Source organism: Scyliorhinus canicula, chromosome 1, assembly GCF_902713615.1.
Source record: "Scyliorhinus canicula chromosome 1, sScyCan1.1, whole genome shotgun sequence".
Taxonomy (NCBI): domain Eukaryota; kingdom Metazoa; phylum Chordata; class Chondrichthyes; order Carcharhiniformes; family Scyliorhinidae; genus Scyliorhinus; species Scyliorhinus canicula.
The window spans coordinates 19,185,493-19,202,423 of record NC_052146.1 but is presented as its reverse complement, the minus strand read 5'-3'; the positions used below and the strand labels follow the sequence as shown (position 1 = coordinate 19,202,423).

The window sequence follows — 16,931 nt, the reverse complement described above, 5'->3', positions numbered from 1 at the left end:
CTGGGCATCGCTCCTAGCACCAGCAAAGACCAGGAGTGAGTCTCCGCACTTCGGAGCAATTAGTCTCCAGAATGGAGAATCCAGCTCCAAGTCTGGTGACAGGCAGCTCCAGGGGGGGCCTTTCCCACCAATCAGAATGCCAGGATCCCGCGCCCGATTCTGCACTTGGAACCTCATTAATGCTGCACAGGCAAGTCCCCTTCTGACTCATGGCATCCCAGCAGCTGATTTGTCCGCCCACCCTCAGCTGACAGGTTCAAAGGTCCTGGCGCCATTTTTAAATACCTGTCCTGCACACTCCTATCACTCCCTCTATCCCACTTGTCTTCACCAGATCATACAGGATGTCAGCAACCTGGTGGAACAAAACAGCAGCTTCAAGAAGAAATTTGCTCCTCGATTCTACACCTCCCTCCACCCCTGCCGAGCCCATCATCTGCACCTATGCTCCATTTGGACCTCTACCCACCACATCTGGTGTCTTTTCTCTATCCCTTCCATTAAATTAAGTGGTAACCCTTTGATGCTCTTGTTTGTGAGGTTTTCATGCACCCTGATCTGGGTTCAGCTTCCCTCCCATTATTCGTCTTCATCTACCTCTTTGCCGCCATACGCTACACACCCTCCTCCTTGTACTGCCCTCCCTCCACTTTGCCCTCCTGGCTCACCTGACATGCAGCCATGCATATTTCCTGGTAGAAGTTATTGCAAAGTAGTCCAGAAAGGGAAATCTGGCCCCCCGCCACCCCCTTAGCTCAGGAGAATTATTGATCATTTTCTCCCCGGTTAAGACCAGCTATATCAGGACAGACCAGGATTTGACTTAGAGTCATAGATGTTTACTGCATTGAAACAGGCCCTTTGGTCCAGCATGTCCGTGCCGCCCAGTTTTTGTCATTAAGCTAGTCCCACTTGTCTGCATTTGGCCCATATCTATCTATACCCACCCTGCCCATATCTAATTGTACCCACCTTTTCCACTGCCTCATGTAGCTCATTCCAATTGCTCACCACCCTCTGTGAAAATATTTTCCCTCTGGCCTCTTTTGTATCTCTCCCCTCTGACCTTAAACCTATGCCCTTTAGTTCTAGACTCCTCTACCGTTAGAAAAAGATGTTGACTATCCATCTTATTTATGCTCCTCATTATTTTATAGACCTCTGTAAGCTCACCCCTAAGCCTCCTACGCTCCAGGGAAAAAGGTCCTAGTCTATCCAGCCTTTCCTTATAACTCAGACCATCAAGTTCTGGTAGCATCCTTCTGCACTCTTTCTGGTTTAACAATATCCTTCCTATAATAGAGTGACCAGAACTGAACACAGTATTCCATGTGTGGTCTTCCTAATGTCTTGTACAACTTCAACAAGACGCCCAACTCCTGTACTCAATATTCTGACCAATAAAACCTAGCATGCTGAATGCCTTCTTCACCACCCTGTCCACCTACGACTCCACCTTCAAGGAGCTATGAACATCTTTGTTTTGTAACTCTCCCCAACTCCCTACCATTAATTGACTAGGTCCTGCCCTGATTTGATCTACCAAAATGCATCACCTCACTTGGGTCCTCTTTAGTGTGTGAATTCATAAGAACTGGAACTCAGAAGAACTGCTGAGCTTGGGCAGTTATTGACGAGGGTGTTCCATACAGTTCGTGGAACCTTTATACTTGTGGTATGTTGATATGTTGATCATGGAATGGGGGAGAGTTTATATGCTATCTTGATTCACAGATGATATCATGTGTACCGATGTTCTATGGGAGAACAATTGAATGTGATCCACTTTATTTTGCCTGTTGATTTAGGATCAGCTTTGTTCCAGAGATCCCACATTGACAGATGAGCTGATGGTAATTTTAACTGAACTCACGCAGCTCAATAAAACGGAGAACGCCAAGGTGGCGCTACGATCCAGGCAGGTGAGAAAATGCACAGCCAGAAAACGGATAATACGGCTTTATTAGTGTGCGCACACACAAAAGAAATTCCTGGCATACCGGAGTAGCCTTCGGACTTTAGAAAACCAATAAAGTACAAGATGGACATTTGTTTTAAATTTTTTTACAAGACTGCTTGTAAGAACCTATCGGAAGTAATTGGCGGCACAGTAGCACAGTGGTTAGCACTGTTGCTTCACAGCACCAGCGTCCCAGGTTCGATTCCCCACTTGGGTCACTGTCTGTGTGGAGTCTGCATGTTCTCTCCGTGTCTGCGTGGGTTTCCTCCGGGTGCCCCGGTTTCGTCCCACAAAGTCCCAAAACACATGCTTTTCGGTAATTTGGACATTCTGCATTCCCACTGACAAATGGGGACTTTTCTGTCCGAAAACAAACTTGACTTTTCTGTCCGAAAACAAACTTTATTATTAACCCAGGATTAACCCTATTAACATCCAAGGGAAAAGCAGCTTTTCAATTGACAGTTAAACAGTTATTTAAAAAAGAAAAGAAAGGTCTTTGAGCTTAGTTTCCCCATCTACTTCTAAAATTTCCATGAAGCAATATCCACACACACAGGTCAAATGCCACTCATTAACAAAGTTAACACTTAGTGGCTTATAGATTTATTCACAAAGTCCTTGGAGAGAAGCTTTCAGAAGTCAGCCTGAAAAACACAACTCCTTTCCTCACAACCCAGAGCAGAGCTCTAAAATGAAACTAGGAGCAGACACAGGGGCGGGCTGCAAAACAAAACTAAACCAGACCCAACTCCTCCCATGAGTGAATCACAGACTGCCGAGCTGTTAACCCCTTAATCACAGCTTTAGCAGATATATAATGTGGATACCTTAATCTAAGTTATTTTAATAACATTACTGCAACAGACACACAATACAATAGATATAAATATTTCCTACATTTATCACAAACTTTATTTTCATGTTTGTAGGTTTTGATTGCATCGCATTTACCCTCCTACGAATTGCGGCATAATCAGGTGGAGTCCCTCTTCCTGTCTGCTATCGATATGTATGGGCACCAGTTCTGTCCCGACAATCTAAAGGTGCGTTTGTGACTATCGAATTGCCTTTCTATTGTGACTTGGCCAATAAGCTGCTTTCACGGCATAGTTTTTTTTTAAGGCAACTGCACAACCTTTTCAATGACTTGTAGGTCATGTATAAATTCTTAAGAGGATAAACCCCCACAGGCACCCCAATAAATAAGTCCAAGGCTGAAGTCCAACACAATGTAAATCTAGTGTGTTAGATAACTGTGTTCAATTTGTTTAAAGATGGTTCTGCTGAAAATATGGCATTGAAACTTTCTTGGTTTTGAGGCTTTGTCTATTGTCTAGTGGATTGCATTGTTGCACATCCATTCTGGATCTGGGTTTTGATTGGGAATGGATCAAGCATATCCCAATTATATTCCACCCTTTAGGGGCGGCACGGTGGTTAGCACTGCTGCCTCACATTCCAGGGTCCGGCTTCAATTCCGGCCTCAGGTGACTGTGTGGAGTTTGCATTTTCTCCCCGTGTCTGAGTGGGTTCCTCCGGGTGCTCCGGTTTCCTCCCACAGTCCAAAGATGTGCAGGTTAGGTGGATTGGCCGTGCTAAATAACACCTTAGTGTCCAAAAGGTTAGGTTTGGTTACGGGAAGGCGTGGGTTTAAGTAGGGTGCTCTTTCTAAGGGTCGGTGCAGATCTGATTTGCCAAATGGCCACTTTCTGCATTGTAAATTCTAATTCTAATTCTCTCCATTTATCAGTGAAATGTACCAGCGGGATAGTGTCATGGATTGTCTATGCACAACATTCTAGCTGCACAATATGATTGAGCAGAGTTAATTAACATGGTTTTACATGTTTTATTGTTTTGATTTCAAGAGGGAACGTGTAGATGTGGTATTTTCAGAAGACATTCGATAAGGTACCACACAAGTGGTTGTGGCACAGATGAAGGTTTATAGGATTGAGGGCATTATATTAGCATGGATTGGGAATTGGTGAATGGACAGAATTGAGAGAGTAGGAATCGGGTTGGTATGGTGTAACTAATAGAAAGCTACAAAGCAGGACGATGGGATTAGATAGGCACCTGTGTATCTTTGGGTTGGCATGGACAAGATGGGCCCACTGGCCGCTTCTGTGCTGTATCATTTCTCTGGTTCCATGCATCTAATGATCAGTGCTTGATCAATCTATATTAACAACTTGGATAATGGAACTGTGTGTTATGTAACCAAGCTTACTAATAATACAAAGCTTGGTGGGAGGGTAAGAGCTCTGGAGGATGGATAGACAGTACACAAGGGAACAGACTAGTTACGGAATCGTGCAAAAAAAAAAGTGGCGGGTGAGGTATAATGTGGGAACATATGGCCGCGCCCCCCCACCCACCCCCCGAACAGGGAATCGGTGGTCATTTTGCGCCAGTTTTCCTGGAGTAAAACACCACCGTTTTTGCGCCAGCGTGGGGACTTAGTCTCCCAAAGAGAGAATGACAGCCCAGGGTGTCCCTAATGACTGCTTATGCTACTCAACCAAGCAATGACCCTTTAGAGTTGCATGATAGCACAGTGGTTAGCACAATTGCTTCTTCGCTCCAGGGTCCCAGCTTCAATTCCCGGCTTGGGTCACTGTCTGTGCGGAGTCTGCACATTCTCCTCGTGTCTGTGTGAGTTTCCTATCACAGTACAAAGACGTGCAGGCTAGGTGGATTGGCCATGATAAATTGCTCTCAGTGTCCAAAAGGTTGGTGGGGTTACTGGGGTATGGGGATAGGATGAAATCCTGGCTTAGGTAAGGTGCTCTTTCCATGGGCCAGTGCAGACTCGATGGGCTGAATGGCCTCCTTCTGCACTGTAAATTCTATGATCTATGATCTTCCTTTTACAATTCTGAATATTTCAAGGGTGGTGTTTTTCCAGAGTGTGTTTTGGGGAGACAGCCCACCATTGGCTAATTTGTGGGATATTCTGGTCCTGCCGCTGTCAACCGAGTTTCCTGTTGTTCGCACCCTCCGCCGCTGGTGCGGGGCCAGCGTCATCTAGACCGGAAAACCCTGCCAGCAGGCACGACCGGAATATCCCGCCCAAAGTATTTTTTTTCTTGGGCCAAGCAGAAATTAGTGGACTAGTAACTGATTTTATTGCTGTTTGGCTTCAGAAATTGATTCTCTCGGAAACCTCCATCTTTGATGTCCTGCCCAGTTTCTTCTACCACGTCAACCTGGTTGTACAGATGGCAGCTCTTGAGGTAGGCTCATCGTTTACTGAAAAGGTGTTTATGATTCAGGTGCAGTATTGAATTAATTCAGGATTTTATTCTTTGCTTTTCATTCTGTTTTTACTTACACAAGGGTTTTTTCCCTTTCACTTTCCTTCACTTCTGTCCACTGACTGTTGCTGTAGAGTGGCCCTCTGTAATCCCCCCCAGGTGAATATTTTTGACGTGTGCTCTATGATGCGACCATCAATTCACTCGAAACAGAGAGTTGAAGTGAACAGTGGCTTTAATCGACTAGAAGAGTGCCTGCCTGCGACTGCTCTGTACTGAGAGCCGCCTACAGGGCTACTGCTCTTTATACCTCCCCTCAAGGGGAGGAGCCAGGGGCGGAGCCCACAAAGGCACCAATATGATACATCACAGGTAATACCTTACAATGGTCCATAGATGGAGCCCTCATGGGCAACAGCGTGGTACAGTTACATACATGGTGAATGGTTACTGCAATACGTTCACCACACTCTAACAGATCCTTGATGTGTTGGGTACTCTGGATCCGTGGAGACTGCGTTTCCCTCAGCAGTAACACATACAGGCTACCAACACTTGAAATAGTACAACACTATTTTATTAAGCTAGAAACTGTTGAACATACTTTCACTGTGGGTTAACACGATGTTAGATTAAACTAAAGATCTATGCCTATCCTAACCAGTCTATGCACTCAGCACATGGTGAAGATCTGTTCTGTAAGCGCTGTCCTTCTGAGAGGCTGCATCCCAAATGAGCGGGAAAACTGATGCCTCTGTCTTTATAGTGAGTGTGCTCTAACTGGTGTTTGGCTGCGGTATTGCGTGTGTTGATTGGTCTTGCTGCATGTCCAGCAGTGTGTGTGTCTGCACCATGATATACTGGTGTATGTTATGACATCCCCCCTTTTAGAAAAAAATGTATGTTTGTAGCAATAAATAATGTGTGGTGATAATGTTCCTAACTACGTGTGGGGTGCGAAGACATATTTACAAGACTATGTACATAGGAACTAATCTATTTACATGGGAAGGTGCCTGGTGCAGAGAAACAGTATGCAACATGAGAGTAACAAAATCAACATTATATACAAACCAGGGAAACGATCAAACAAAGCAATGAAACAATTCAGAGAGTCCATAAATTTGAAAAGTTCATAAATTTAGTCTCTGAGGTGGGGGACGAATTCTGGTTGACCGCCTCAAGGGTGGGTCGAGATCCACCGGTTCAGGAGCGGGCTGGACTGCGTCAGAGTGAGGGGGAGGCAGAGTGACAGGGAGCTCTGCATAGTCCATGGCAGGGTCATCATGACAGCGTGGCGATACCGGAGGATCACGTGGCGAGCGTGGAACGAGACAAAGGGTGCATCGATTGCAGCGCAGAACAGAGCCATCCGGTGGACGAACTATGAACGAGTAGGGGGCCACCTGCTGAAGGACAACAGCGGTTGCAGACCAGCCACCATCCGGAAGATGGACGCAGACGTTGTCGTCGGGAGCCAGAGCAGGGAGATCAGCTGCACGGGAGTCATGAGCCGCCTTGTGCTGTGCACGAGACAGCTGCATCCGGCGAAGGACCGGAACGTGGTCGAGGTCTGGGGCATGGATGGACGGCACCGTCGTCCTCAGGGTGCGATTCATGAGTAGCTGGGCTGGCGACAGGCCAGTGGACAGGGGAGCGGAGCGGTAGGCCAGCAAGGCAAGGTAGAAATCAGGCCCAGCATCAGCAGCCTTGCATAGGAGCCTTTTGACGATATGTACTCCTTTCTCTGCTTTGCCGTTGGATTGGGGGTACAGGAGCTGGACGTTACATGGGCAAAATTGTACCACCTGGCAAAGTTGGATCATTCTTGGCTGACGAAGTAGGGGCCATTGTCTGACATAACCGTGAGCGGGATGCCGTGTCAAGCAAAGGTTGCTTTACATGCACGAATGACTGCAGACGAGGTAAGGTCGTGCAACCATATCACCTCTGGGTAATCAAAAAGTAGTCCACGATCAGGACATTGTGTCTACCCAGCGCGTGGAACAGGTCGATGCCCACCTTGGTCCAGGGTGACGTGACCAACTCATGGGGCTGCAGGGTTTCACGTGATTGGGCCGGCTGGAATCGCTGACAAGTGGGGCAGTTAAGGACTGTGTTGGCTATGTCCTCATTAATGCCAGGCCAGTACACTGCCTCTTGGGCCCATCGGCCGCACTTTTCCACGCTGAGGTGGCCCTCGTGTAGTTGTTCCAGGACAAGCTGGCGCATAGTATGGGGATGACAATGCGGTCCAGTTTTCGAAGAATCCCGTCTCCTACCGCCAAATCATCTCTGATATTATAGAATTGAGCACATTGGCACTTGAGCCACCCGTCCGTTAGGTGGCGCATGACACGCTGTAGCAAGGGGTCGGACGCCGTCTCGAGGCAAATTTGGACGAGGTGTTCATCCAAGGCTGGTAGATTGGAGGCCGCGAATGCCACATGGACGTCAACCTGGCAGACAAATCCCGCTGGGTCACATGGAGTGTTGACTGACCTGGAGAGATCGTCAGCAACGATGAGGTCCTTGCCTGGGGTGTATACCAGCTGGAAGTCATATCGCCGGAGCTTGAGAAGAATATGCTGGAGGCGAGGCGTCATGTTGTTCAAGTCTTTCTGTATTATATTGACCAGCGGGCGATGGTTGGTCTCGACGGTGAACTGAGGAAGTCCGTAGACATAATCGTGGAATTTTACAACACCAGTCAGAAGGCCCAGGCACTCCTTTTCTATCTGTGCATAGCGCTGCTCCGTGGGGGTCATCGCATGTCAGAAGTGTTCCATAGGATTATGGAACAAATGATGGAAGGTATTGAAGGGTCATCCGTGGGGCCCATGATGAGGCCTCATCACGTTGAAGGAGCACTGCTCCAATGCCGGATTGACTGACATCGGTCGAAATTTTGGTCTCCTTTGCTGGATCAAAGAAAGCTAAGACCGGGGCCATGGTCAGTTTTGCCTTGAGTTCCCTCCATTCGTGCTCATGGGAAGGGAGCCATTGGAAGTCTGACGTCTTCCTGACCAGGTTCCTGAGAGCTGTGGTATGAGAGGCGAGGTTAGGGATGAATTTCCCTAAAAAGCTGACCATGCCCAGAAAGCGGAGGACCGCCTTTTTGTCCTCCGGTGTCATCTTAGCTGTGATGGCAGCGACCTTGTCTGCATCCGGCTGCACACCCAATTCGGAGATGTGGTCCCCGAGGAACTTAATTTCCGTCTGACCAAAAGAGCATTTAGCCCTGTTGAGGCGGAGGCCATGCTCATGTATACGTCTGAATATGTGCTGGAGGCGATTAACATGTTCCTGCGGGGTGGTGGACCAGATGATTATGTCATCGACATAGACGCGAACACCTTCAATACCTTCCATGATTTGTTCCATAATCCTATGGAACACTTCTGATGCAGAGATGATCCCAAACGGCATCCTGTTGTAGCAATATCTTCCAAAGGGGGTATTAAACGTGCAGAGTTTCCTGCTGGATTCATCGAGCTGGATTTGCCAGAATCCCTTTGAGGCGTCAAGTTTGGTAAAGAGCTTGGCGCGAGCCATCTCACATGTGAGCTCTTCGCACTTGGGAATGGGATAGTGCTCTCTCATAATATTGCGGTTCAGATCCTTGGGATCAATGCATATTCTCAGTTCGCCGGAAGGCTTTTTTACACATACCATGGAACTGACCCAGTCAGTCGGTTCCGTGACTCTGGAAATCACTCCTTGGTCCTGGAGGTCCTGCAGCTGCTGCTTGAGGCGGTCCTTAAGGGGGCGCTGGGACCCTGTGAGGTGCGTGCACCACAGGCGTGGCATTCGGTTTTAATAAAATCTTGTAGGTGTACGGGAGCGTGCCCATGCCCTCGAAGACGTCGTGGTACTGGTTAATAATGGCGTCGAGCTTATGAGCCCTGAAATCAGTGTCCGGAAAGGCAGACGCATCAGCAGGAGAGAGAGAGTGAACCCTCTGAACTAGGTTCAACAGCTTGCATGCCTGCGCGCCAAGCAAGGAGGCTTTCGAGGATCCCACAATTTCAACGGGAAGGATGGCTTTGCGTGACCTGTGCGTCACTTCAAGTTGGCATGAGCCGCTGGCAGCAATGGTATTGCCATTATAATCTAATAGCTCGCAGGCTGATGGCAGGATGGCTGGTTTGACACAAAGGCTTTTGAGGTCAATGAGATTGGCGGAGGCACCAGTGTCCAGGCGGAATCATATTTGGGACCGGTTGACCGTAATTGTGGCACACCACTCATCGTCCAGATCGATGCTGGATTCTTTGCTTCGGGGACACCCTGTTTTTTGTAATGATACCGACTCGAAAAGGCGCCTTCGGGTCCTTGGTGTCAATATCAGGCAGCAGGTCTGGATCGGGTTTGGTGACCGTGGGTTGAATGGCCGGACATCCCTGCAAGGCTGGCTGGAGCGGAGAGAGTTGGCAGGCTGAGCTGAACTGCATAAAGCAGCATAGTGGCCAAGTTTGCCACATTGCAGGCATCGTCGGGATTTGGCAGGACATTGCTGCTTTACATGGGCGGAGCCACAGTTGCCGCACGTTGTAGCGTCAGTACGCTCGCTGCGCCACCGCGCATGCGCGGTGCGATCGTACGTGGTGCGTGCCTCCGCAGTACGTTCGTCGACGTCGCCGTCCCCTCGTTTGGTGCGCACAAGCGCGGGAGTCCGTGAAAAGCACGCAAAATGGTCGCCCTCATCCAGGCTGAGGCCCTGGAGATGCTTGATTGCTTGGACCCGTTCTGCCTCGAGGGGACCTTGCCACAACGTTTCAGCCGCTTGGATGTGGGAATACCGACTAGTGGCGTGTTCATGTAGCAGGCAGGTCTCGATGGCAATCGCTAGGGTGAGCTGCTTTACCTTGAGGAGCTGCTGGCGTAGGGGGTCCAACTGAACACCGAAAACAATTTGGTCACGTATCACGGAGTCGGAGGTGGACTCGTAATTACAGGACTGCGCAAGGATGCGGAGGTGGCTGAGAAAGGACTGGAAAGGTTCATCCTTAACCTGCAAACGCTGTTGGAAGACATAGCACTCGAAACTTTCATTCGCCTCGATGTCGCAGTGACTGTCAAACTTGAGGAGGACCGTCTTGAATTTTGATTTGTCTTCACCATGAGAGAGTTGAAGATGTGGATGGCGTGGTCCCCTGCCGTGGAGAGGAAGAGAGCGATCTTCCTGGCGTCTGAAGCAGCTTCCAGGTCTGTGGCTTCAAGGTAGAGCCGGAAGCGTTGTTTGAAGATCTTCCAGTTGGCCCCACTGCCCATTTTGCAGGATGGCTATATGCTGGTGGAAGGGAGATCACTTGCAGGTAGGTCTAAGAAGTTCCAACACCCCTCAACTACTGGTACCATGATGTGTTGAGTACTCTGGATCTGTGGAGACTGCGTTTACCTCAGCAGTAACACATACAGGCTACCAACACTTGAAATAGTACAACACTATTTTATTAAGCTAGAAACAGTTGAACATACTTTCACTGTGGGTTAACACGATGTTAGATTAAACTAAAGACCTATGCCTATCCTAACCAGTCTATGCACTCAGCACATGGTGAAGATCTGTGCTGTAAGCTGTAAGCTCTGTCCTTCCGAGAGGCTGCATCCCGAATGAGCGGGAAAACTGATGCCTCTGTCTTTGTAGTGAGTGTGCTCTAACTGGTGATTGGGTGGGGTGTTGTGTGTGTTGATGGGTCTTCCTGTGTGTCCAGCAGTGTGTGTCTGCACAATGATATACCAGTATATATTATGACAATCTTGAGTAAACAAACCCACACACACCCACCTTGTTGGGGGGGGGGGGGGGGGATTTCCGGCCGTTCTTGCCAGTGTGATCTTCCCACCGTTAGTGAGGCCTTGCCGTGGGTTTCGTGGTGGGAGGGGGGATGGGGAGGGGAGGAGTTCCAGACTATGGGCACGATTTAATGGAAACGTTTCTGTGGCAACTGCCGCGAGCCTCCAGGCGCTCGGCCCAGTGAGGCCGGCACCGCTATAGAACATTAATTGGTTTACTTCAGGAGGCCCCAGGGGTTTCACGCTGCAAATGACTGTGCCGTCAGCTGATTCACCAGGACCACGCTCATTAGCCCCCGCTAACCATGGTGAGCAGCATTTAAACCGATCCTACTCAGTCAACCCCACCCAGCTCGCAGCCATGCCACGGAGGAGACCAGCTCCACAATTCGGGGATGCTGACCTGAGCAGATTGTTGGATGCGGTAGACGCCAGGCGAGCTGCCCTGTTTCGGAGGGTCAGCCACAGGGCAGCCAGTGCTGCCTAGGAGGAAATGGCAGCGGCCAGCAGCTCGGTGGTGTGACCAGGAGGACCGGCACCCAGTACCATCGGACGATCAATGACCTCCACCGGGCCGCACGGGTGGGTTTGCACCAGATCCTCAAATCCCCCCCCCCCCCCCCCCCCCCGCTAAGAATGCGCCTGGTACCACACCCGCCAGCACTGTTCTGTCCCCTGGCTCACCCTTGTCCAGCAGGGCCGCCCAAGCTGCCCCAACCCAATACTATCAAACCCCTGCAATGGACTACATGTGCGGCTCACTATGTCCCCTCTGGAGAAGGTGGCCCACAACAGCTGGGAGAGGGCCTAGATGGGTGGCAGGGTGCTGCACATCAGAGTCCTCACCCCTCACATCTACGATGAACGGGCCTTGGAAGTTGCGGGGGTGGCAGTGAACAGATCTGTCACCAACGTTGAGATTGCCGTATAGTGCAGAGATGAGGATCCACTGGCACCCACCCAGATGCCCTGTTACACATGAGTTGTTAATGCCATACAGAGTGATCCATCTCTCGCCTGACCATGTGTCTATTCTCCCGCAGGATCCTCACAATAATAATAATCTTTATTATTGTCACACTTAGGCTTATATTAACACTGCAATGGAGTTACTGTGAAAATTTCCTAGTTGCCACATTCCGGCGCCTGTTTGGGTGCACTGAGGGAGAATTCAAAATGTCCAATTCACCAAAGCATGTCTTTCGGGATTTGTGGGAGGAAACCGCAGACGCGGGGAGAACGTGCAGACTTCGCACAGACAGTGACCCAAGCTGGGAATCAAACCTGGGGAGCTGGCGCTGTAAATATCCGACCGTGCCGGCCCATCTGGGGTGGTACCCCTCCTGACTCCCCTCCGAGGTCAGCTCTGCATTCATGGCACAGCTATCATCCCCACCCTCCACCAATGCAGAGACACAGCCCTCAGCGGGCGACAGTAGTGGACAGGCCGGGTCCCAGTCAGCTGCTGAGCTTCTGGACTAGGTTTACCCGGAGCTGATTCAGATGCTAGGGTGCGGCTAAGAGATGCAGGGGGGATGTCAGCGACACTCGAGCAGGTCCATAGCGATTGGAGGAGTCTCAGGGGCTACGGGTGCTGGCAATACGTGGCACAGAGGCCAACGTTGCTGGGATGACTATCGCAATGGAGAGCCTGGTGCATGATATCGGCAGGTGGAAGTGTCCAAGGTGTAGCCCAGTCGGTGATGGCCATGGCTGAGCATCTCGACAGCATGTCCCAGTCGCCGGAGGACGTAACCCAATACCAGGTGGACCTTGATGAGGTTCTGCAGGCATGTCCCATTCTCACATGGGCATTGGCGAGGCCCTCCAGAACACTGGGGGAGGTCTCCTAGTCTCATGTGGGAAGATCCGAGGTGCTGCGGGGCATGTCAGAGTCTCAGGTGAGCATAGCCGAGGCGCTGCGGAGTTTATACCAGTCACAGGTGGGGCATTGCTGGGGCACTCCAGAGCATCGCCGAGTGGGTTGACACTGTGCTGCAGACATTGGGGAGCCACCAGGGCTGGCAAAGCCTGATGACGCAGGGGCAGCTGGGGCCCAATCCAGCTGCCCCTCTAACCCAAGATGGGCACCGACTGGGAGGAGGGGGCGCTGGGTGCCAACCCAGAGCCATCCTACAGAATGCCGACGGTGCCCACCAGCTCTCTGAAACCCACCTACCAGCGATGGTACGTCTCGGAGTCAGCACCCGGAACAGGGTGACACGCACGGCATGTGCTGCCGGCAAGTGGCCCAGGGCCTTCCAGCCCCAGGGCCTCCAGAGGACTCCCGCCAAGAACGTCCTTCACACCATGTGCAGGTGATGGGTGTGAGCGAGCACTCAACATACAGGCAGGGGTCAGACTATGGTATAGATTGAGGAGTACACGTGCTCAGCTCTCAGCGCGTTATCATCACCCCCTGCCCTTGACAGTGACCCGCTGATAATGTTGACATGCTCCCATCACCCTGGAGTGCCATTACCCAGACTCTGGGAGGGTGGAACAAGGTGGGGGATAGGGGAGGGGAAGGGGGGAGGAGAGGGTGAAGGCTGAGGGATGGGAGCGGGGGTGGCAAGCGGTGGGTGGTGAGGAGAGGGAACCGACGGACATAGCCACGTTCTCTGTGAAGGAGGCGAGGATGAGGGCTCCCTGGCGCTCCGAGCTTGCTGGACCCTGGCCGCTTGTCCTCCATCCACTGGTTGGTGTTGCGGGTCCTCCCCAAGCGCATCCTCCAACCCCTCCTGGTACGGCGCCTCCTCGTGCTTGGAGGTGGCCACTAGTTCCTCCTCCTCCACCTCTAGGAGGTCACCCCGCTGCCTTGCCAGGCTGTGGAAGACACAGCAGACCACCACAGTAGACGACCCTCTGGGGGGTGTACTGCGGTGCACCATCAAAGTGGCCGATGCATCGGAACCACATTTTGAGGAATCCGATGTACCACTCAATGACGGCCCAAGGTGTACAGGCGTCGCTGGTCTTTTGAGCAGATGGTGGACAGTGTGGGCTGCAGGAGGCTCCGCCTCAACAAGTGGACGGTGCGGAACTAGTGCCTTGTGGACTTGGCACCACATAGAGACGGAGGATGCCTGCTCCCGGTGCCTGTCAAGGTCACCACAGCCCTGAGCTTCTGTGCCTCAGCACCATTCCAGGGCTCAAGGAGATACTTCTCCAACATCTCAAAAGCTACAGCCCATGAAATGTTAAGTAATGGGTTAAGAGACATTCCAATTAGTTGTCTCATTTATGTTAAGTATCCAATAATTGACACTGATATGTAAAGAAGCTACAGGTGGCCTTTGTGTCAGGTGATGTGATGATAGAGTTGTGTGCAGAGTCTGTTAAAGTAAAATAAAGGTGTTTGTGAAAAGGAGCAGAACCTTTGACTCTTTATACAACAGCAGCTAAATGTCTAACATGAAATCATGGATGCCCTGTTTGCCCGGGCAGCAAACTATATTAAAACTTTGACATGGACCTTGCCCAACAAGATGCCTGGGCAGCAAAGTTTTCCACCATCAACTGGATGCCCCTGGTCCAAGGGCTAATAGATGGCACGCATGTCGTCTTGTACACACCGGGCCGTCTGGACCACATCAACAGGAACAGGTTCCACTCCCTGAACATCAGCTCGTGTGCGACCACCACATGAAGATCATGCATGTGTGTGCATGCTTTCCAAGGACATCCTGGGGCAGTTGGACATCCTTGGCCTCTTTGAGGACCTCCCTATATGGCTGGTTGGCACTTGGGAGATAAGGGGTACCTGCTGACGACCTGGCTAATGACACCAGCATGGAGGCCGGTGACTGATGCAGAGACCCGCTACAGTGAGGCCCATATGGCCACCCAGGCTGTCATTGAGTGGTGCATCGGATTCCTCAAAATGTGGTTCCAATGCTTCGACCACTCTGATGGTGCACCGCAGTACACCCCTCAGAGGGTTGTCTACTGTGGTGGTCTGCTGTGTCTTCCACAGCCTGGCAAGGCAGCGGGGTGACCTCCTAGAGGTGGAGGAGGAGGAACTAGTGGCCACCTCCAAGCATGAGGAGGCGCCGTACCAGGAGGGGCTGGAGGATGCGCTTGGGGAGAACCCGCAGGACCAACCGGTGGATGGAGCACAAGCGGCCAGGGTCCAGCAAGCTCGGAGCGCCAGGGATCCCTCATGGGTCTCCCGTTCTGGGTCTCCCCCTGGGCTTTATGGGTGGGCCCTGCACATGGGCTGCCGCCTCGAGCATCTGTCGACACTGCTGCCGCCGCCTCCCCTGGCACCTGGCCGTCTGGCCTGCCAGCAGCACCACGAGGGCAGCTTCCGCTGAAGATATCATCCATTGCATGTAATATCTGTAAGAAATTGGGAGATACAGATAACCAGCGGTCTCCCCTACCCCAGGACCCTCCATTGCTTCCTTCACCCCCCCCACCACACGGTTCCCTGCCACCCGACACGCCCTGCCCACGCACCCCTGGTCATGGAGTCCCCAGCTCACCAGCACACACCCTGTACCTCAGACACCTACACGTAACATTACCTGGACTCGGCGCTGGTCCCCTCCCTGCTGCACACACCCACTCCCTAGTGCTGAAATCTCCGCAATGCTGGGCTTAGCTGCTGGGTGTTCGCATGTTGGCTGCTGCGCCCATGGTGTTGCCTCCCACACTGTCCAGGCATCACGATCTGATTGGGATACTAGGCAATAACTCCCACATGCTACATGATGCGCCTGCCCACGGGGATCAGCCTGGGAAATGTGAAGTGCTCACTTAACTACAATTACCAGTTCCCAATTAGCAATAGCCTTCAGCCGCACAGCCAGAGGCCTCCACCGTCAGTGAGAGTTATGGGTAGTCAGTGGGGCTGGCGGGCTGGGGTTGCCCCTGGAACGGGCAGAATTCAGGAGGTGGCATGGGGGACCCGCGGGTGCTGAGACACACACGTCCCCCTCTCTCTCTTTCCCCTCCCACCCACCGACGGCGGCCCACTCCTACTGAGCTGGCCACCTGGGGGCTCCTGCACCACAATCTAAGCAACTTCAGGACTGACCAGGTGTCAAGTCTGGGACTACTGGGAAAAGCCCTAGTAACACTCGTTTTAATAAGAAAATGCAGTTATGTTGAAGCCATATTAGTATCTTGATTGTTAACAAAGTTATTGTTCATTTCACTCCTCTGACAAGCTGATTGCTTCCTCTGAATTTGCAGTTCACAAGATTTTTGTTCTTTTGTTCTTATGACTCCACACTCTTATTTCAGTCCTGTCTATTTGAGATTTTTTTGGTTGGAGGCTGAACCTTCAGTTAACCAGATGACAATAGTACTTGCCTTTTCTTTCAAGGTATATGTGCGGAGAGCATACATCGCCTATGAACTCAACAGTGTACAACACCATCAACTGCACAACGGCGTATGTGTGGTGGATTTCCAGTTCATGCTTCCTTCATCTCATCCAAACAGGTACTGCCAGGTTTAAGCTAAACTCCAGGATAAAAAGTGTGTGTATGTGCGCATGGCTTGTCCTTTTCAAATACTGTCCTGTTGTGGAATTTCTGGCTGCTTTTACTGTGTTCACATTGTTACTGAAGAGTGTGCTGTCCTTTGACAGAGCATTCAATGGGGGGATAGCCTCTGCAAATGGGCTCCGGGATTGTGATGGTCAATCTACCACGCCTATTCGATCTAATGTCGGACACCACGGCAACTTAGTGCTGCCACCTCATTTCCCCCGCTACTAACTGTGCTATTCATTGGTTGCGTGCATCAGATGGTGGCCCAGAATCATAACTTTCCAGCAGCACTTTAGCTGGCATGTACCTCATACAGGGGCGATGCTTTGTGGCTAGAGCAAGTGCTGGCAGCCATGCAGGAAGTGAATCTGACCCTGAAAACAACAACATTGAAGAGAACGAGCTCTA

At 51.0% G+C, this 16,931-nt stretch overlaps 1 protein-coding gene across 1 annotated transcript in view; it reads left to right on the top strand.

Annotated features, from left to right (window-relative positions):
- acacb (acetyl-CoA carboxylase beta) overlaps positions 1-16,931 on the top strand; it is a 188,630-nt gene that overhangs the window by 76,978 nt on the left and 94,721 nt on the right. The window contains 4 exon segments of the mRNA XM_038815904.1: positions 1,809-1,922; positions 2,893-3,006; positions 5,113-5,202; positions 16,355-16,473. Coding sequence (XP_038671832.1) covers positions 1,809-1,922; positions 2,893-3,006; positions 5,113-5,202; positions 16,355-16,473 — 437 coding nt within the window.